The sequence below is a fragment of the Chlorocebus sabaeus genome, chromosome 16 (assembly GCF_047675955.1).
Source record: "Chlorocebus sabaeus isolate Y175 chromosome 16, mChlSab1.0.hap1, whole genome shotgun sequence".
NCBI classification, from domain to species: Eukaryota; Metazoa; Chordata; class Mammalia; order Primates; family Cercopithecidae; genus Chlorocebus; species Chlorocebus sabaeus.
In genome coordinates, this window is record NC_132919.1 from 7,607,076 (window position 1) to 7,628,334 (window position 21,259).

General features: G+C 48.0%; 1 protein-coding gene across 1 annotated transcript in view; it reads left to right on the plus strand.

The window, feature by feature from the left end:
- Positions 1–21,259, plus strand: part of DNAH2 (dynein axonemal heavy chain 2) — a 121,963-nt gene that overhangs the window by 39,468 nt on the left and 61,236 nt on the right. Inside the window, exons 15-31 of the mRNA XM_037987835.2 lie at positions 3,388–3,534; positions 4,817–4,973; positions 5,207–5,446; positions 5,739–5,927; positions 6,108–6,255; positions 7,055–7,247; positions 9,845–10,045; positions 10,131–10,287; positions 11,263–11,437; positions 12,191–12,354; positions 13,736–13,897; positions 14,002–14,105; positions 16,097–16,253; positions 16,402–16,484; positions 16,598–16,778; positions 17,178–17,316; positions 20,910–21,127. Of these exons, the coding sequence (XP_037843763.1) occupies positions 3,388–3,534; positions 4,817–4,973; positions 5,207–5,446; positions 5,739–5,927; positions 6,108–6,255; positions 7,055–7,247; positions 9,845–10,045; positions 10,131–10,287; positions 11,263–11,437; positions 12,191–12,354; positions 13,736–13,897; positions 14,002–14,105; positions 16,097–16,253; positions 16,402–16,484; positions 16,598–16,778; positions 17,178–17,316; positions 20,910–21,127 (2,815 nt within the window). The remainder of the gene's footprint in view (positions 1–3,387; positions 3,535–4,816; positions 4,974–5,206; positions 5,447–5,738; positions 5,928–6,107; positions 6,256–7,054; positions 7,248–9,844; positions 10,046–10,130; positions 10,288–11,262; positions 11,438–12,190; positions 12,355–13,735; positions 13,898–14,001; positions 14,106–16,096; positions 16,254–16,401; positions 16,485–16,597; positions 16,779–17,177; positions 17,317–20,909; positions 21,128–21,259) is intronic.

Consider the following 21,259-nt stretch of genomic DNA (forward strand, 5'->3'; position numbering starts at 1 on the left):
ATTTTAGAATCAATTTGTTTAGTTCCAAAAATAGTCTCATTCCTATTTTTACTGGAATAGAGATTTGGTTAAATTTATAGGTTAACTTTAGAAGAATATGTTTATGATTTTGAGTCTTTCCAAGAATAGTTATGTTGTGTGTGTGTGTGTGTTTTGAGACTGAGTCTTGTTCTGTCATGCAAGCTGGAGTGCAGTGACACGATCTCAGCTCACTGCAACTAGAACCTCCCAGGCTCATTGATCCTCTTCTGCCTCAGCCCCCCAAGTAGCTGAAACTACAGGTGTGAACCACCGTGGCTGGCCAACAGTGTTTTTTCTTTCAATTTATTTAAGTCCTGCCTTTTCCCCCTAAGTCATTTTACACACACACACACACACACACACACACACACACACACACAATTTCTGATTAATTTTTGGTATTTTATTTTTGTTGTTTTAATTGTTATTGCCTCTTTTTCTTGGTGATAGTATCTAACTAACTAGTTACAGTTTTTATATTGAGAACTTTGATTTTTATAAATTAATTTTGTACCCAGCAACTTTTACAAATATGTTTAAAATCTTTTTTCCTTTAAAAACATTTTTATTATGAAACATGTCATACACAGAGATATACTTAAAACTTGTATGTTCAGGCCGGGCATGGTGGTTCATGCCTGTAATCCCAGCACTTTGGGAGGCTGAGGCAGGCGGATCATGAGGTCAAGAGATCGAGACTGTCCTGGCTAACACGGTGAAACCCCATCTTTACTAAAAATGCAAAAAATTAGCTGGGCGTGGTGGCGGGCACCTGTAGTCCCAGCTACTCAGGAGGCTGAAGCAGGAGAATGGTGTGAACCCGGGAGGCAGAGCTTGCAATGAGCCAAGATCACACCACTGCACTCCAGCCTGGGCAACAGAGCGAGACTCTGTCTCAAAAAAAAAAAAAAAAAAAAAAAATTTGTGTGTTCAGTTTAACTAATGAACCATTATAAAATAATACAAAATGCCAAGTCAAGGATTGCCAGAAGTCCTGAAGCCTCTCCCCCCTGCCCACTGAATAATTATTTTTCAGGTGAATTGTTTTTAGCACTTAAAATTCAGGAGATTTTACATGAAAAACCAATTTCTGACCTCTCTTGAAAAATCAGAAAATGCAGCCACACTGGGCCCACATTTTCAGATGGCAACAACTGCCTGGAGCGTGGAGTGTGGCTTTTTTAGGGGGAGCATATGCCCTCTTCAGCTCAACTTTAAGGCCAAGTGTCAGTTGCCATTTATCATCACACTTGAGCCACTTGCCTTGGAGGTAGGTGTCTGAATTTCTGAACTTTGCTTTAGCATATTGAAAACAGAAGGAGGTTGGATGTCGGAAAGTGAGGCCAAGGAAGGATGCATGCTTCTGGTGCAGGCGGTGGGATGGTGCCCTTCCCTGAGACAGGAGCTCCAAGTTTAGAGAAGATGATGTGCTTGTTTCTAGACACACTGAGTTTGAAGTGCTTGTGGATGAGCAAGCAGGGCAGAGCTATCTAGTAGACAGTTGCACAACCAAGCCTGGAGCCCAGGTTAGCCATGCAGGTTTGGGGATCATCAGCTTTTGGAAGGCAGCCGAAGCCGTGGGAGTGGAGGAGATGACCAAGGGGGAGTGTGCTGGATGTGAAGAACCTCGGGGAGTCCACATTGAAGGGAGCCGCAAGGAAAGCAGATTCTTTACTGTGTCCCCAGCGCCTAGCTGAATGATATTTACATGGGGTGCTGGAGAGAGGAGGATACTCCTACTGAAAGGAAGGGTAGAAAAGAGGACCGTGGTCCAGAAGCCAGGGAAAAAAGTGCGTGGGGTATAGTCCACCACGATGTTAAAACCTACAGGCATGCCGGGCGTGGTGGCTCATGCCTGTAATCCCAGCACTTTGGGAGGCCACGGTGGGCGGATCACCTGAGGTCAGGAGTTCGAGACCAGCCTGATGAACATGGAGAAACCCCATCTCTACCAAAAATACAAAAGCCTGGAGAACCCACGTGGGACAGGCAACCGTGAATCATAGTGGTGCCAAGCTGTGTGGTCATGTGACCTTCTCCAGCCTTTCCCACAGGAGCTTGAGGGGAGGACAGTCGGATTTAGCCAGCACTGGCGTTTTGTCAGGAGGTTTAGACTAAAGAATGAGACAAAGTGAGTGAGGATTGGCAAGAGAGTGGTTAAAATAAAGGATAGCAAGGTCTGTGGAGGAGGAAGTGAAGTAGGGTGGGAGTTAACAGGAAGAAGGGCCAGGGGTCAGTGGCCTGAAAAATAAGTAGGCTGGGAGAACTTGAGGACCAGTGCTGGGATGCAGGGGAGGAAGCTGGGCCCCGGGAGCAGGAGGTCTGAGTGGGCTGTCTCAGAGCAGTTGTGAACAGCAAGCTTCAGGGTGCGGCATGGGAGCGGCAGCTGGAATAGGAAAGAAGAGACCACTGGTTATGAGGTGGCAAAGAACACTTAAGAGGAAGGCTCAAATGCAGTTTAAAATTTCCTGGTATCTCTTTTTTTTTTTTTTTTTTTTTTTGAGACAGTGTCTCTGTTACCCAGGTCGCCCAGGCTGGAGTGCAGTGGCGCCATCTCAGCTCACTGCAGCCTCCACCTCCCAGGTTCAAGCGATTCTCCTGCCTCAGCCTCCTGAGTAGCTGGGACTACAGGCGCCTGCTACCGTGCCTGGCTAATTTTTTGTATTTTTAGTAGAGACAGGGTTTCACTGTGGTCTCGATCTCCTGACCTTGTGATCCGCCTGCCTCGGCCTCCCAAAGTGCTGGGATTACAGGCGTGAGCCACCGCGCCTGGCCAATTTATATATATATATATATATATATATATATATATATTTTTTTTTTTTTTTTTGAGACGGAGTCTGGCTCTGTCGCCCAGGCTGGAGTGCAGTGGCCGGATCTCAGCTCACTGCAAGCTCCGCCTCCCGGATTTACGCCATTCTCCTGCCTCAGCCTCCTGAGTGGCTGGGACTACAGGCGCCCGCCACCTCACCCGGCTAGTTTTTTGTATTTTTTAGTAGAGACAGGGTTTCACCGTGTTAGCCAGGATGGTCTCGATCTCCTGACCTCGTGATCCTCCCGTCTCGGCCTCCCAAAGTGCTGGGATTACAGGCTTGAGCCACCGCGCCCAGCCAATTTTTATATTTTTTGTAGAGACGGGATTCCACCGTGTTGGCCAGGCTGGTCTCAAACTCCTGAGCTTGAGTAATCCGCCTGCCTCGGCCCCACAAACTGCTGGGATTACAGGCGTGAGCTACCACACCAGGCCTCTGCTTCATTTCTTATCTCGGCATTTCCGTGTGTCCCAGCCTCTCCCGCTTGCTCGGTTGTTCCTCTAGTTTATCCCCTTGTGCATTCCCCTCACTGCATGGCTTCTCTCTCTCAAAGGTTCCTTCTGATTCTCTTTGTGGAAATTGACTACTGGGAGCGGCTGCTGTTTGAGACGCCCCATTACGTGGTGAACGTAGCCGAGCGAGCCGAGGACCTGCGCATTCTGCGTGAAAATCTGCTACTTGTTGCTAGAGACTACAACAGGTAGAGCTCCAGTCCTCACTGCAGCCCTCAAACAGATGCTATTTGATTCCTCCTTTTTCTCTTATCTGCCCTGTGATGTTGTCCATTTTCTGCAATTTCTGTCCTCTACATTTTTTTCCTCTCAAAAAAAAAAACAAAAAAACAAAAAAAACAAAAAAACGGTCTCCCACTCTTATGGCTCTACCATTATTCCTACCCCTTGTAGTTTTATCTTCTAGCTGCAGGGTGGAACATAAAGCCAACCAGGTCCCCTCCTACCCATAGGGCACTTGGACCACATATATCATAGCTCTGGGCCACTTCTCTAGGAATGAAACGGGCTGGTATTAGGATTATGTGCACAGAATAACATGAGTCATTGAACTAAGGCCTGCTGTCCCCATCCCTGCCTCAGTTTCTGGACTGCCTTGGTATTCTCTCTGGAGTGAGGCTTTGTTCTGGGTTAGGTACTGTCTTAGTCTGTTTGGGCTTCTATAACAAAATGCCATAGACCAGGTGACTTATAAACAACAAACATTTGTTTCTCACACTTTTGGGGGTTGGTGAGTCCAAGAGCAAGGTGCCAGCAGATTTGGTGTCTGGTGAGGGCCTGCGTCCTGGTTCATAGGTGGCTGTCTTCTTGCTGTGTCCTCACATAGTAGAAAGAGACAAGGGAGCGCTCTTAGGCCTCTTTTATGAGGGCACTAATTCCATTCATGAGGGCTCTACCCTCATGACCTAATCACCTCCCAGAGGTCCTAACACCATCACTGTGGGAGTGGGGATTTTAACATACAAATTTGGTGGGGACACAAATATACAGACCATAGCAGGAAACTTTCTCAGCCCAGTTAAAGTCCAAGGAGGTGCAACCAGCAGTCTTGTTTGAGTGTCTGGAACTGCAGTGTCCAACATGGTGGCCTCTAGCTGCATGTGGCTATTTCTGTGTAAATTAAGTAAATAAACTTAAAATTTTGATTACTCATTGGTACAGGTCACATTTCAAATGCTCCATAGCCATATGCGATGAGTGGGTGCCATATCGGACAGCACACATTGTATTAGGTTGGTGCAAAGTCATTGCAGTTGTTGCCATTACTTAGATGACAATCACTTTTGCACCAACCTAAGAGAACACTTCCATCATTGCAAAAAGTTCTTTTGGAAGTACTAGTCTAGGATCTGGGATCTAGGATCTAGACTAGTGGTCTAGAAACATTCAGATTTCTCCACCATTTCCTGATGTGGAGGAAAGATCTTCAGGGCTTGTTCCCTCTGGCTACCAGGCCTCTCTTACGCACAGGATTATTGCCATGCTGTCCCCAGATGAGCAGGCCCTTTTCAAAGAGCGTATTCGGTTCCTGGATAAGAAGATCCACCCGGGACTCAAGAAACTGCACTGGGCCTTGAAGGGGGCCAGTGCCTTCTTCATCACGGAGTGCCGTATACATGCCAGCAAGGTGGGCCATGGTCCTTAGACCCTAAAGGTCTGCAAGACTGATGGGTCATTTATACCCGAGTGTTGCATAAAGATTGGGAAACCTGTGGGTAGTGTAAAAATAATTAAGTTTGCTTTGGGAAGGACTTTTTTGTGTGTCATCCAGTCTAGCTGGAGAACAAGTGGGAGGGTAGAATGAGGTCCAGATGGTCTCTTCCGAAGCTGAAACTCCCCCATGGTGGGGCCTGACTCTAGGTGCAGATGATTGTGAATGAGTTCAAGGCATCCACTCTGACCATTGGCTGGCGAGCCCAAGAGATGTCAGAGACGCTGCTGGTACGCATTAGTGGCAAACGGGTATACAGGGACCTGGAATTTGAAGAGGACCAAAGAGAGCACCGGGCAGCCGTACAGCAGAAATTGATGAGCCTGCACCAGAATGTGGTGACCATCATGGCCAACTCTTATGAGGTCTTCAAGAATGATGGTCCTGAGGTAGGGTTCCTGCGGCCAGGATGTTGTGGTTGGAAAAACCACAGTCCCCCAGTTTCATCGGGCCATTCTCTTGCTCCCAACCCTTTTTTCTTTTTACCAGTGTGTACTTCTCAAACATCGTGCTCTAGTCTTGGACTCAGCCGACCTTCAGTCCTCACACCTCTTCCTCCAGGACTCAGAGTCCTGCCTTTCCATTAAACCAAGTTGTTTCCTTCCCTGTTGAAATCTCGTTTCCCAGGATGTGCACTGTCTTCCCTGAAAAGTTCTCTTTTTCCTCCCTCCATCCCATCAGATTCAGCAGCAGTGGATGCTGTACACGATTCGGCTGGACCGCATGATGGAGGATGCCCTGCGCCTGAATGTGAAGTGGTCACTGCTAGAACTATCCAAGGCTATCAACGGAGATGGAAAGACCAGCCCAAACCCACTCTTCCAAGTCCTTGTCATTTTGAAGAATGATATGCAAGGAGGTGTGGCACAGGTAGGAACCACTTTGCCCCCAAAATCTCAAAACCATTACATCTTATTTGTCAGTTTCCCTTAATTCCTAAACTTGGTCCTTGGCCTTGACTTTATCCTGTGGCCTTCAGACCTGCTGCTGAAGTGTGTGACCTTCCCAGTCCTAAGGCTTATCTCTCCCTCTCCACTGGGTTCCTCACAGGTGGAATTCTCACCCACTCTGCAGACTTTGGCAGGTGTGGTCAATGACATTGGCAACCACCTCTTTTCCACCATCTCTGTCTTCCGCCACCTCCCTGACATTCTCACCAAGCGCAAGTTACATCGTGAACCCATTCAGACAGTTGTAGGTGAGTGGGCAACGGGGAGGGCACAAGGCACAGGGTTTCAGAGGCTGTCGAGTGGGCCAGGCCAGGAGGAGAGACCGGGGCTGTTTCCAGACGTACTGGGCCAGTCACCTCCATGACCTGGGGAAAACTCAAGTCAAGGGACCAGATCCGCTGGGCACAGTGGCTCATGTCTGTAATCCCAGCACTTTGGGAGGCCGAGGCAGGCAGGTCATTTGAGGTCAGGAGTTCGAGACTAGCCTGGCCAACATGACAAAACCCCATCTCAACTAAAAATACAAAAACTAGCCATGCATGGTGGCGGGTGCCTATAATCCCAACTGTTTGGAGGCTAAGGCAAAGAATCACCCAGGAGGTGGAGGTTGCAGTGAGCTGAGATCATGCCACTGTACTCCAACCTGGGTGACAGAGTGAGACTCCATCTAAAAAAAAGAAATAGCAGGGGGGCCAGTTTGGGGAAGGGAGCAGGGGCATGGATGGGGGTTGAGATTAGGTGACCAATGCTCATGGGATTTGGGATTTGGGATGGGAGATGACGAAAGACAAGCTTGGGACTGGGACTGGGACTAGGCTATAAGAGGCCTAGATACCAACAGGCAAGACATCAGATCCTATGAAGGAGACATTAAGAGTCATATTTTTACTTTCTGCCTACTCCTTTACCTTCTAACGTGCATGTTTGAGCTGTATTTCTTTGGGAAGCTGGTTTTGGAGTGGAAGGTCTGGAGCAGTGGGCAGGGCCCAGGCGGAACTTGGGTTGGGGTGGAAGTCAGTGAGAAGCATTTTTCTGGATCCTTTGAAGAGCAAGATGAGGACATCAAGAAGATCCAGACCCAAATCAGCAGCGGCATGACTAACAACGCGAGCCTGCTGCAGAACTACCTCAAGACCTGGGACATGTACCGGGAGATCTGGGAGATCAACAAGGACTCTTTCATTCGTCGCTACCAGCGCCTCAACCCGCCTGTCTCTTCTTTTGATGCCGACATTGCCCGGTGAGTGGTGAGGGTGGACTGAAAGTCTGTCTGTAGGAGGCACAGCACTAGAGGAGGAGCCCGGGCCTAGAGTCTTGGGAAGCGGGTAGTGGGGCTGAGGATGACATGTGTCCTCAACGACAGGAAAAGAACAAGACCTAGGACACTGGACCTTTGCTTCTCAAGGGGTAGAGATCAAGGAAGAGCTGGACACGATTTAGATGAAAAGCAGTTGTCTAGGGGAGGATGGCAGGGCCTGGTGGGAAAAAGGAAATTCCAGAGATCTGGAAGATGAAAGAAATGAGCCCTTTTGTTCTAAGAAGGCAGATGAGAGTTAAATGGAAGATTCTTTTGTTTGTTTTATTTTGTTTGAGACAGGGTCTTGCTCCGTCATTGCCCAGGCTGAAGTGCAGTGATGTGATCATAGCTCACTGTGGCCTGGACCTCCTGGGCTCAGGCGATCCTCCTGCCTAACCCTCCCGAGTAGCTGGGACCACAGGCACATGCCACTATGCTTGGATAATTTTCTTTTCTTTTCTTTTCTTTTTTTTTTTTAATTTTTTGTAGAGATTCTATGTTGCCCACTCTGGAAGAAATTTTTTTTTTTTTTTTTAATTTCTTTTATTTGAGACAGAGTCTCACTCTCTCACCCAGGCTGGAGTGCAGTGCAACGTCTGCTTCCCAGGTTCAAGCAATTCTCATGCCTCAGCCTCCCGAGTAGCTGGGATTACAGGCATCTACCACCATGCCTGGCTAATTTTTGTATTTTTAGTTCAGACGGGGTTTCACCATGTTGGCCAGGCTGGTCTCAAACTCCTGACCTTAAGTCATCCACCCGCCTCAGCCTCCCTCAGTGCTGGGATTACAGACATGAGCCACCATGCCTGGCCTAGAAGAAGATCTTAATTTCTAATCTTTTTTTTTTTTTTTTTTTTTTGAGACGGAGTCTCGCTCTGTCGCCCAGACTGGAGTGCAGTGGCGCGATCTCGGTTCACTGCAAGCTCCGCATCCCGGGTTCCTGCCATTCTCCTGGCTCAGCCTCCCGAGTAGCTGGGACTACAGGCGCCCAGAACCGCACCCGGCTAATATTTTTTGTATTTTTAGTAGAGACGGGGTTTCACCGTGGTCTCGATCTCCTGACCTTGTGATCTGCCCGTCTCGGCCTCCCAAAGTGCTGGGATTACAGGCGTGAGCCACCGCGCCCGGCCTTAATTTCTGATCTTAACTCACATCTTTTTATGGGCCTCTGGTCATTCATTCATTCATTCATTCTGTAAATATTCCATAAACATGCATTGTATGGGCCATGAGGATTTAAGAAAAAAAAAAAAAAAGAAAAGAAATGAGCAAGTTCTTTCCTCCTGAGGGCTCTAGAGTGGTAAGGAAGATAAAAGTATAGCTGAAAGAGCGGTGGCCGTGGTGTCACGAGAAGACTTGGAATCGCAGCTGTGCCACTTACTAGCTGTGTGACTTTAGGCAGGTTTTCTAGATTCTCTGGGCCTCAGTTTTCTGTGAAACAGAAATTACACTACCTACCTTGGAACCTTGTGAAATGATTAAAGATACATGAAAGCACTTTGTAGGCTGCAGCCGTGGGCTCATGTACCGTATTATTACACAGCTGCACCGTGGTAAGTACTATGATGAAGGGATATAACATGCCAGGGCAGTTCAATGGAAGGAGAGAGGATTTCCAGCTGGGGATTTTAGGGAAGGCTTCCTGGAGGAAGGGACTTTGCATAGGATTTCAACAGGCAGAGATGGGCAGTGGGGAAGGCATTCCACATGGAGGAAATGGCATGAGCAAAGGCCTAAAGATGTGAGTCCGTGAGCACGTTCACCCTGCAGAGTGAGATCTGCAGCGTGGGCACAGGAAAGGAACAACGCAAAGGGGCTCTGCAGCAGCCACGTGGATTCTCCCAACCACCGTGTGAGGCAGGCTCTGTTACTATCACTGTGTTACAGATGAGGAAACCAAGGCTCACAGTTAAAAAAAACAAACAAAACCTGCTTGAGGTCATAGAACTAGGAAGCAGCACAGGGTGAACTCAACCCAGATCTGTGCCACTCTAAAGCTTTTTTTTTTTTTTGAGATGGAGTCTCACCCTGTCACCCAGGCTGGAGTGCAGTGGCGCCATCTTGGCTCACTGCAGCCTCCGCCTCCTGGGTTCAAGTGATTCTCCTGCCTCAGCCTCCCCAGTAACTGGGATTACAGGCGCCCGCCACCACACCCTGTTAATTTTTGTATTTTTAGTAGAGACAAGGTTTCACCATGTTGGCTAGGCTGGTCTTGAACTCCTGACCTTGTGATTCACCCGCCTCAGCCTCCCAAAGTGCTGGGATTACAGGTGTAAGCCACCACGCCCGGCCTCACTCTAGCGTTTTGAATGCCAGACTAAGAAGTTTGACAGCTATCTTATAGCCAGTGACTGGGAAAATGACAGTCACAGCTGCATGGCTGGGGCAGATTGGAATGAGGGATGCCTGGGAGTAGAAGAACTCTCTAGAACTGCTGCCCAGATGTGGGTGGAAGGAAATGAGACCTGGAGCCCGTGCTGGGACAGGGGGCATGTCTGTGAAGAAAACGACATTCTAGCTGGGATCCGGGGCTCTTGCAGCTACACAGAAGTTGCTAATAACGTGCAGAAAGAGGAGACCGTCACCAACATCCAGTTTGTGCTGCTGGACTGTTCGCACCTCAAGTTCTCCCTGGTGCAGCACTGCAATGAGTGGCAGAACAAGTTCACGACTCTGCTGAGGGAAATGGCTGCTGGGCGTCTCCTGGAGCTGCACACCTACCTGAAGGAGAATGCAGAGAAGTGCGGGCTGGGGCGCCCTGCAGGAAGGGGCCAGGGACAGGCCCTGGGCCTTCCACTCATTAGAGCTCCCTTTGCCCACCTTCAGAATCAGCCGCCCTCCCCAGACGCTGGAGGAACTGGGGGTCAGCTTGCAGCTCATGGATACCCTGCAGCACGATTTGGCCAACCTGGAGACTCAGATCCCTCCCATACACGAGCAATTTGCCATTCTTGAAAAGTACGAGGTGCCAGTCGAGGACAGTGTGAGTTCCTGTGGTGTTTGGTCTACCTGGAACCCGTATCGGCAGCAGATCGCAGGGGAGGCCCTTGGCTGTCCTCAGGGAGAGTAGAGAAGTGACAGGAGGAGGAGACTCCAGATTTGAAAGCCAAAGCTAGCTCAAACGATACCTTTACTTAGCTTCTGGATTTCTTTTTCCTTTTTTTTCTTTTCTTTTTCTTCCTTCTCTTCCCCCTCTTCTTCTTTTTTTTTTTTTTAAACAGAGTCTGGCTCTGTCACCCAGGCTGGAGAGCAGTGGCACGATCTCGGCCTACTGCCGCCTCTGCCTCCCAGGCTCAAGTGATTCTCCTACTTCAGCCTCCCGAGTAGCTGGGACCACAGGTGCATGCCACCACACCTGACTGATTTTAGTATTTTTTTGTAGAGATAGGGTCTCATTTTGTTGCCGAGGATGGTCTTAAACTCCTGAACTCAAGCAATCTGCTGACCTTGGCCTCCCAAAGTGCTGGGGTTACAGGTGTGAACCACTGCACCCAGCTGGTTTTACTTACTGCATTTACTTTTTGTTTTTTTTTTTTTGGTTTTGCCCTCATTCTCAGACAGACAGCTTTGAGACTTTTGTTTTTTTTTTTTTTGAGACAGGGCCTCCAACCATTCCCCAGCCTGGAGTGCAGTAGTGCAATCATGGCTCACTGCAGCCTCACCTTCCTGGGCTCAAGTGATCCACCTCAGCCTCCAGAGTAGCTGGGACTACAGGCATCTCAAGTGATCCTCCCACCTTGGCCTCCCAAAGTGCTGGGATCACAGGCGTGAGCCACCACACCCGGCCATGGTTTCTTTTAGGCCCAGCAACTCACACTTTGACTTTTTTAGGCCTTGTCACATGTGCAAAACTCATCCCCAGACTCTGGTCTGGAGGATCAGAAAAGAGTCCTTAAAAGCCTTTATGAGAGGGCAGACCTCCTGCTCCTGGTCATCTGCCACTCTCTGACACCCCCAGGTCTTGGAGATGCTGGACAGTCTCAATGGGGAATGGGTTATCTTCCAACAAACTCTGCTGGACAGTGAGCAAATGCTGAAGAAATACAAGGAGAAATTCAAGACAGGCCTGATCCACTCGGCAGATGACTTCAAGAAGAAAGCACATACGCTTCTGGAAGATTTCGAATTCAAAGGTACTCCTTGATACACCTCTCCCGCTTCTTTAGCCTTTGTTTAGAGACCCCATCTTCCAAGCCCAGGTCCTGGGAAGGGAGAACAGGGAGGAGAGGTGGAGGGTGGGTGCTGGGGTGGGGAAGAGCCTCCACTCAGGAGGAAAGGAGGAGGACACTCAGTGGCTCTCGTTTTGGGCACAGGTGAAGCTCATAGCATTTCTACTTTTCTTTTTTCTTTCTGTTTTTTTTTTTTTGAGATGGAATCTCTCTCTGTTGCCAGTCTGGAGTGCAGTGGCTTGATCTCAGCTCACTGCAACCTCCACCTCCTGGGTTTAAGCGATTCTTCTGCCTCAGCCTCCCGAGTAGCTGGGACTACAGGCGCGTGCGCCACCATGCCCGGCTAATTTTTGTATTTTTAGTAGAGACGGGGTTTCACCGTGTTAGTCAGGATGGTCTCGATCTCCTGACCTCGTGATCCGCCCATCTCGGCCTCCCAAAGTGCTGGGATTACAGGCGTGAGCCACTGCGCCTGGCCCATTTCTACTTTTCTTATCCCGACTTCCGTATTCCATCTGTTCCTGACTCTCAAGCCGCATTTAGGAGTTTTTGCTAAGATTAACCATCATTCTTTCAATGCGTTCCCTCTTGTTCTCCTTCCCTTCCCTCTCTCACATGAGGAGAGAGGTGAGATTTGCCCACAAAGAGATAGGAGAGCCGTGGCTGTCCTTGCCAGACGTGAGCGGGAAGCTGAGCTTCATCCTGAATCCTCCACAGGCCCTTTCACCAGCAACGTGGGACACATGTCTGCCCTAGACCAAATTGCACAAGTGAGGGCCATGCTGATGGCCATGCGGGAAGAGGAAAACAGTCTCCGAGCCAACCTGGGCATCTTCAAGATCGAGCAACCACCCTCTAAGGACCTTCAGAACCTGGAGAAGGTGGTGTGCTGAGCGAGGACCCTGTGGTCACTGTCGATAAGGGGCAGGGACAGGATAATGGGTCCTTAGCACCCACAAAGTCAGTGGGACGGGAGAGGAGCTCACGAGGAGCTTTTGTTTCAGTTGAGGTAAAATTCACATAACAAAATTAATTAATTTTTTTTTTTTTGAGACAGAGTCTTGCTCTCTTGCCCAGGCTGGAGTGTGGTTGCGCAATCTCGGCTCACTGTAACCTCTGTCGCCCGGGTTCAAACGATTCTCATGCCTCAGACTCCCAAGTAGCTGGGATTACAAGCATCCACCACTATGCCTGGCTACTTTTTGTATTTTTAATATAGAGATGGGGTTTTACCATATTGTCCAGGCTGGTCTCGAACTCCTGACCTCAGGTGATCCACCTGCCTCAGCCTCCCAAAGTGCTGGGATTACAGGTGTGAGCCACGGCGCCCCACCAAAATTAACCATTTTGAAGTGAACAATTAGTGACATTTAGTGATTCACACCACCTCCATCTAATTCCCAAACATTTGTATTACCCTACAGGAAACTCTGCCCCTTAGCAGTCACATCCATCCCCCGTCCCCTGCCCCATTCATTTATGAGCCTATTTTCCAGGTGTGTGATTCGCCTATTCTGGACACTTCATACAAATGGAACCATATCATACGTGGCCTTTTTAATCTGGCTTCTTTCGCTTAGCATAATGTCTTCAAGGTTCATCCATGGTGTAGCATGGATCAGTACTTTTAAAAATGGCTGAATATTCATATTTGAATATTGTATGAATTTACCACATTTTGTTTACGATTCACCAGTTGATGGACATTTGGGTTATTTCCACCTTTTAGCTAAAGGGAGTAGTGCTGCCATGAACACGCGTGGACTTGTATTTGTCTGAACACCTGTTCCCTATTCTTGTGGGTGTGAGCCTAGGGCTGGAATCGCTAGATCATATGGAAACTCTATGTTTAACTTTTTGAGGAGCTGCCAAGCCATTTTCCACAGCAGCTGCACCATTTCACATTCCCACTAGCAGTGTACAAGGCTTCCTATTTCTCCATATCTCCATGCCAACACTTATTTACCTTTTTTTTTTTTTTTTTTTTTTTGGTTCTAGCCATCCTAGCGGGTGTGAAGTGGTATCTCACTGAGCTTTTGATTTGCATTTTCCTAGTGACTCATGACATTGAGGATCTTTTCCTGTGCTTGTTCCTTGATAAGCTCTTAAGGCGACAGAGTGGAGAAATTATATGGACGGAGGAGGCCGCTGTATTATCTAGAGGGAAAATGTCACAGAGCGAGAGCAGCGAAGGGCCTGGGCGTCCGTCGGGGAGGAGGAGGGCAGGTGCCACTTTATGCAATGCGCCTTTCTGCTCTGTAGGAGCTCGATGCCCTCCAGCAAGTCTGGGAGATCACACGAGACTGGGAGGAGAACTGGAATGAGTGGAAGACTGGCCGGTTCCTGACCCTGCAGACCGAAACCATGGAGACCATGGCCCACGGGCTGTTTCGTCGCCTCACAAGATTAGCCAAAGAGTATAAGGTGGGGAGAAACAGGGCGGGGAGGCGGAAGAGAAGCTAGTGGAGGATCGGGGTCTATTCCCAGGGAGGTCGTCGGGTCTTCTGATGCCCCCAACTTTTGCTCAGGACCGAAACTGGGAAATTATTGAAACCACTCGCTCAAAAATAGAGCAGTTCAAGAGGACCATGCCTCTCATCTCAGACCTACGGAACCCTGCCCTTAGAGAGAGGTGAGGCTGCCCCTCTGCTCCCGGGTGTCCACTCTGCCCTGCTGGCCTGTGCCACCACCTGGTCCCTCCCATTCTCCTCTCCACGGTGTTCACAGCCCTCTCTCCCCCTTTGTCCACAAATGTATGTCTTTTTCTCTTTCCTCTTTTTAACAAACATTTAATTTTGATGGACGCATGAAAATTGCATACACTTATGGTGTACAGCATAATGTTTTGAAATATGTACACATTGCGGAATGGCTAAATTGAGCTAATTATCATATGCATTACCTCACATACCTATTTTTTGTAGTGAGAATACTGAAAAGCTACTCTCAGTGGTTTTCAAGTGTACAATAGATTGTTATCAACCATTGTTGCCACAATGTACAGGAGATCATCCCTCTTGTCTAACTGAAATTTTGTGTCCTTTGACCAACACCTCCCCAACTCTCTACCTACCACCCCCAGTCCCTGATAACCAGCATTCGATTCTGCTTCTGTGAGTTCAACCTGTTCGGACTTCACATATGACATATGAGTGCGATCATGCGGTGTTTGTCTTTCTTTGCCTGGCTTATTTCGCTTAGCAAAATGTCCTCCAGGTTCTTCCATGTTGTTGCAAATGACAGGATTTTCTTCTTTCCTGTGGCTGAAGATATTTCACTGTATACATGCACCACATTTTCGTCCTCCATTCATCGCTTGATGGACACTCAGGGTGATTCCACATCGTGGCTGTTGCGAATAGTGCTCAGTGAACGTGTGGCACAGACACCAAGTCTGCCACTGTCCTCTGCTTCTTGCACTGTCTCAGGTCATCCAGCCTTGCTGACTCTTGTTCTCTGCCCCCTGCCCTGGGGCCTCCCGCTGTCTGAAAGGGAGTTGTCTATCATGACTAAGCCTTATGTCTTTTTTTTTTTTCTTTTTCTGGGAGGTAGACAGAGTCTCACTCTGTTGCCCAGGCGGGGGTGCAGCGCTGTGATCTCGGCTCACTGTAACCTTCGCCTCGCGGGTTCAAGCAATTCTTGTGCCTCAGCCTCCCGAGTAACTGGGTTTACAAGCACCCGCCGCCATGCTCGGCTAATTTTTGTATTTTTAGTAGAGATGGAGTTTTGCCATGTTGGCCAAGATGGTCTTGAACTCCTGGCCTCAAGTGGTCCACCCGCCTTCGCCTCCCAAAGTGCTTGGATTACAGGCGTGAGCCACTCTGCCCGGCCCGCCTTATGTCTTTTGTTATACAAAAGATTTTATTTTGAGGTAGCCAAAAGTATAACTTTCTTTCTGTATGGTTTTTGCCTTTGTGCCTTGTTTAGGAAGACCTTTCCTATCCCAAAGTTACAAATACATCTTCTTCATTCTTTCTTCTAATGCTTTGTGTTTCTCAGGTTTAACTCCTTTAATCTGTCGGAATTTATCATATGGTAGAGAATATATCTCGAGCCATTGGGGATAGATTTATAAAAATAAAGTAATTTTTATAAATGGTGTTTTAATAATGATCTATCCATTTAAGAGAAAATAGTTTTACTTCTTTGTCTTTCTTCCAGTATAATGTTTTTGGCAATGCCGAAACCATTAAGTGTTATACGGTTATGTATAACCTAACCACTTTATTTGCTTACATTACTTAACCTCTCTAAGCCTCAGTTTTCTCATCCATAAATGGAATAATAATAATTCCTAATTTAAAGAGTAGCCATGAGAATGATATGAGATGTTTCATGTAAGGCCTTTGCTCAGTGTAGATCTAGAGTAAACCTGCGGTGATTCTTTGTGTGTTTTGTGGGCGCACCTGCCTCAACTCCCTCTCCAGATAATCCACTCCTGGAGGGTCTCACCTCAATCTTCGTATTCCCCATGGTGCCTAAGATTGCATCTTCGAGCCTGATTAGCAAAATGAGTTGAATCGTGAATTAATAACTACGCAGAATCACAGTGTCCCAGTGGGAGACAGCACTGGGAGTGATGGTAACGCTCTTGACCTCACACTCTCCTGTTCCTGGCTGCAGGCACTGGGACCAGGTCAGGGATGAGATCCAGCGGGAGTTTGATCAGAAATCTGAAAGCTTCACCTTGGAGCAGATTGTGGAGCTTGGGATGGATCAGCACGTGGAGAAAATTGGGGAGATCTCTGCTTCAGCAACTAAAGAACTGGCTATAGAAGTGGTACGACCCTCCTCTCCCATGCTCCCACACCTCCTGCACCTCCTGGAGCACAGGCTTCCAGCTGTTCATCATCTGATGATGCCTCTCAGCTCCTGTTCCCTTAGGGAAGAGATACTTGACTGCTGTGTCCCCCAATTTCTCTCCACAGGCTTTACAAAACATTGCCAAGACCTGGGATGTGACTCAGCTCGACATAGTACCCTACAAGGATAAAGGCCATCATCGGCTCAGGTTGGGGGAGCTGGGGCTCCAGGAGAAGAGGGGGCTGTGTGACCTGGGCTGCAGCGTGGGGCCAAGGTTGGGCAGGTGGGGATGGACTATGATTTTGACCCCTTGTGTCCCAGAGGTACAGAAGAAATATTCCAGGCGCTGGAAGATAACCAGGTAGCTCTGTCTACCATGAAGGCATCTCGCTTTGTCAAGGCCTTCGAGAAGGATGTGGATCACTGGGAACGCTGCCTCTCCCTCATTTTGGAGGTCATTGAGATGATTCTCACAGTGCAGCGTCAGTGGATGTACTTAGAGGTCAGGACTCAGCACCCAAGCTTTTCCTGCTTCCTGCTTTTCCTCCTTCATTTGCTTAAGACCTAGATTTTGCCCTGTTATCAGCCTCATTCTCCTACCTTTAAAGTCACTCTTCATCTAGGACCCAGCTGTCTGATTCTTAGTTATTACCTCTCACCTTAGATTCCCTCCCTAACAAATTTTTGTTCTTCTTCCTAGATTTTTCTTCCATTTTTCTTCTTAGACCCAAGTACCTGGCCCCCCACTTCCAACTTTCCTTGTAGAACTTGGGCATCTTGGCCTTTGACTTCTGGCACTCTGTATCTTCTACTCAACTGTCACCCACGATCTGGGAACAGGGAGCAGAGGGTGGAGAGTGTGTAAGAAGTGGCCTCTCACCCCAATTTTTGGCCCCCTCAGAATATCTTCCTAGGAGAAGACATCCGCAAGCAGCTGCCCAATGAATCGGCCTTATTTGACCAGGTCAACAGCAACTGGAAAGCCATCATGGACAGGATGAACAAGGACAACAATGCTCTCCGGAGCACCCATTACCCAGGTCAGAGCTCCAGGGCTGCTGCCCTGACACAGCTTCGGCAGTCACTCTGCTTGGTCATGGTTGCATGTTTCATTGATTAAAAAGACTGATGCCCCCAGCTCTCATAACATGTCCCATCTTCACCACCTCTTCTAAGCATTAGATCACAATTCCATAAATTAAACTCAACAAGTATTTGCGTGGAGTATAATAATGTAGTGGTTAAGAGCATGGGATATGGAATCAGTCAGATGAGTTTATTTATTTATTAAAAAAAATTTGTTTTTGAGACGGAGGTTTGTGCGTCGCCCAGGCTGGAGTGCAGTGGTGCGATCTGGGCTCACTGCACTCTCCACCTCCCAGGTTCAAACGATTCTCCTGCATCAGCCTCCCAAGTAGCTGGGGAATACAAGCATGTGCCACCACCTCTGGCTAATTTTTTTTATTTTCAGTAGAGCTGGGCTTTCACCAAGTTGGCCAGGCTGGTCTTGAATTCCTGACCTCAGGTGATCCATCTCTCTCAGCCTCCCAAAGTGCTGGGATTACAGGTGTGAGCCACTGAGCCCAGCCTACATTGACTTTAGTTTAGCAGATTAACTAGCCTTCAACCATGGGATGGGGTAGGGTATGGGGAAGAAAGGGATGAACACATGGTAAGATGAACACATAGTGAGGGCTGGTTGACTGGGGGAGACTGGGGTAGAGAATCAGGGAGTCAGGTTTGACAATGGGCATCTAGAATGGGCATCCTGTGGCGAAGAATTCTGGCGGGGGTACGGAGGACCTCTTCATTTTACCTAGGGCTAGTCTTAACAGTGCTTCATTTTTCCAAGAGCCTTCAGTATACACATCAATAAAAATAACTTTAATTGCCGGGCGCGGTGGCTCAAGCCTGTAATCCCAGCACTTTGGGAGGCCGAGACGGGCGGATCACGAGGTCAGGAGATCGAGACCATCCTGGCGAACACGGTGAAACCCCGTCTCTACTAAAAATACAAAAAACTAGCCGGGCGAGGTGGCGGGCGCCTGTAGTCCCAGCTACTCCGGAGGCTGAGGCAGGAGAATGGCGTAAACCCGGGAGGCGGAGCTTGCAGTGAGCTGAGATCCGGCCACTGCACTCCAGCCTGGGCGACAGAGCCAGACTCCGTCTCAAAAAAAAAAAAAAAAAAAAAAAAAAATAACTTTAATTATTCTGATAAAAGGTAAACATGAAAAGTTATGATATGCAAAGTTGAATGACAACGACTGATACTATTTGAAATAATTGACCGAATTATATTTCTGAACAATTTATAAGCAAAGCCAAAAAAAACAATGATCCCTTTGTTGAACGCACAGAATAAATCCATCTTGTCCATGGCTACTGAGTCTGCCTGTGATCTCCGGGGGTCACTCAGGTTTGCACTCAAAGGACCCAACAGCCTGTAGACCCTGTGTTTGAAGGCATGAGGGTTACCTCTGAGTCACACTCACTAGTGTCCCTCCTTTCTTCAGAAAGCTAGAAACTGGGAAGACAAGGGGAAAATCAATCAAGACCTGAGGTATGGGGCTGTAGGCTGGGAGGAAACTAACATTATTGAGAAGCTACCGATGTGAATACATTTCAATTAGTACTGACATTGGTTTTTTGTTTGTTTTTTGAGACGGAGTTTCGCTCTTGTTGCCCAGGCTGAAGTGCAATGGCGCGATCTCAGCTCACCACAACCTCCACCTCCCAGTTCAAGCAATTCTCCTGCCTCAGTCTCCCAAGTAGCTGGGATTATAGGCGTGTGCCGCCACACCCAGCTACGTTTGTATTTTTTTTTAGTAGAGACGGGGTTTCACCATGTTGGTCAGGCTGGTCTCGCTCTCTGACCTCAAGTGATCCACCCGTCTCGGCCTCCCAGACTGCTGGGATTACAGGCGTGAACCACCACGGCTGGCCTCACGTTGATTTTTGAGATGGATTTTATTGCCATTTTATACACAAAGAGGTCAAAACTTGCTGAGGTGGATTGACATGCCAGTAAGTGAAAGAACTACTGTTTGATTGGGGGTCTTCTGCCGCCTATTCTGGGACTCTTTTTGCTGTGACATGAGGGACACTGGTAACCCCAGTCCTTGTAGATTTCTTTCACTGTGTGCACATGACATGTATCTAAAGTGATTTAGCTTGCTAGATTGTGTACATGAAGGGAAATCTCTACTTTTCAGAAGCTCTTGGGTTGGCCAGTGGATCCCTAAGTTCTTCCCCCAGCCCTTCTTTTCTTTTTTTGCCTTTGGGAAATGAAGGAAGATGGACCCCCAAGTTCTTTGGTGGGTGTGTTATACAGTGTCCCCCGCTACCCACTGGGGATATGTTCCAAGACCCCCCAGTAGATGCCTGACACCTCAGATTGTCCTGAACCCAATTGCCATCAATCAGAACATGTTTCTGTTTGTGTCTGCCTCCCATAAATTCAATGCCCTTTCCATCTTAACTAAGCACTTGTTATGCACTGAGGCTGTAACTTTTGCAGTTTGAGGTGTGACAGCAAAACTATCATGAATTTCTTTTTCCTTTGTCACAATTTCGCAGATAGAAGATTCAGATTCTTTTTTTTTTTTTTTTGAAATGGAGTCTTGCTCTGTCGCCCAGGTTGGAGTATGGTGGCGCAATCTCAGCTCACTGCAACTTCCGCCTTCTGGGTTTAAGCGATTCTCCTGCCTCAGCCTCCCGAGTATCTTGGCTTACAGGCATCTGCCACCACGCCCGGCTAATTTTTGTATTTTTAGTAGAGATGGGATTTCACCATGGTGGCCAGGCTGGTCTTGAACTCCTGATCTTGAGTGATCCGCCCACCTCGGCCTCCCAAAGTATTGGAATGACAGGTGTTAGCTACTGCACCCGGCCAGAAGATTCATTCTTACTGTAGATCTCAGCAACCTCAGTTGAAAACTTTCACCTTTTCACTTAAAGGAAGGAAGCTCTTTATGGAAGCACTTTACGGCTTCTCTTTGGCGTATCTGAATTGGCAGCATCACTACTCTTGCACTTTTGCTTACATTATTAAGTGAAACAAGAGTCACTTGAACACAGGCACTGCTGTGATGTCACAACAGTAGATCTGATAACCGAGCGGGCTACTAAATGACTCACAGGCAGGGAACCTCTTCAGTGTGGAGACGCTGGACAGAGGGATCATTCACATCCTGGGGGACAGAGCAGGATGGTGAGAGATTGCATCACACTACTCAGAACAGTGTGCAATTAAAACCTAGGAATTGTTTATTTCTGGAATTTTCCATTCAGTATTTTCAGACCACAGTTGTCTGCAGGTAGTTGCAACCATGGAAAGTGAAACTGTGGATAAGGGGAAGTTACTGTATTAATGAAGTCATATATGATGTATCATTAATGCATAAACAGTAACCTGTACAATAGTGCATAATGAATAGTGAGTCATGAATTAATGGAGAGAATGGGATGAGCATGATAGAGGGTCTGGGGATACTTCTCTGCATCCAGAAACCTTCATGGCAGTCTGTGCCCCACTGCTCAAGAGCTGGCAAAGAACACAGAGTTGGGGCATCCAGATCCCCCCAGGGCAGTGGAAAGAAGGCCATCAAATGGCATTCATCGCGCTTCTTCCCAGGCGTCCTGGACACATTGACAGAAATGAACACAATCCTGGAAGATATTCAGAAGTCTCTGGATATGTATTTAGAGACCAAGCGACATATTTTCCCCCGCTTCTACTTCTTGTCCAATGATGACCTACTGGAGATTCTGGGCCAGTCTCGAAACCCAGAGGCTGTGCAGCCGCACCTCAAAAAATGCTTTGACAACATCAAGTTGCTGAGAATCCAGAAGGTCGGTAGAAGTGGCCACAATTAGATGGTGGGTGGGGAAGGGAGGGTGTTGGGGTATGAAGGCTTTGGAAGGGTCTCTGCCCTCCCAACAGGAGGGCCATGTTAATTAATGATTCTCGATTCTCAGGAGATA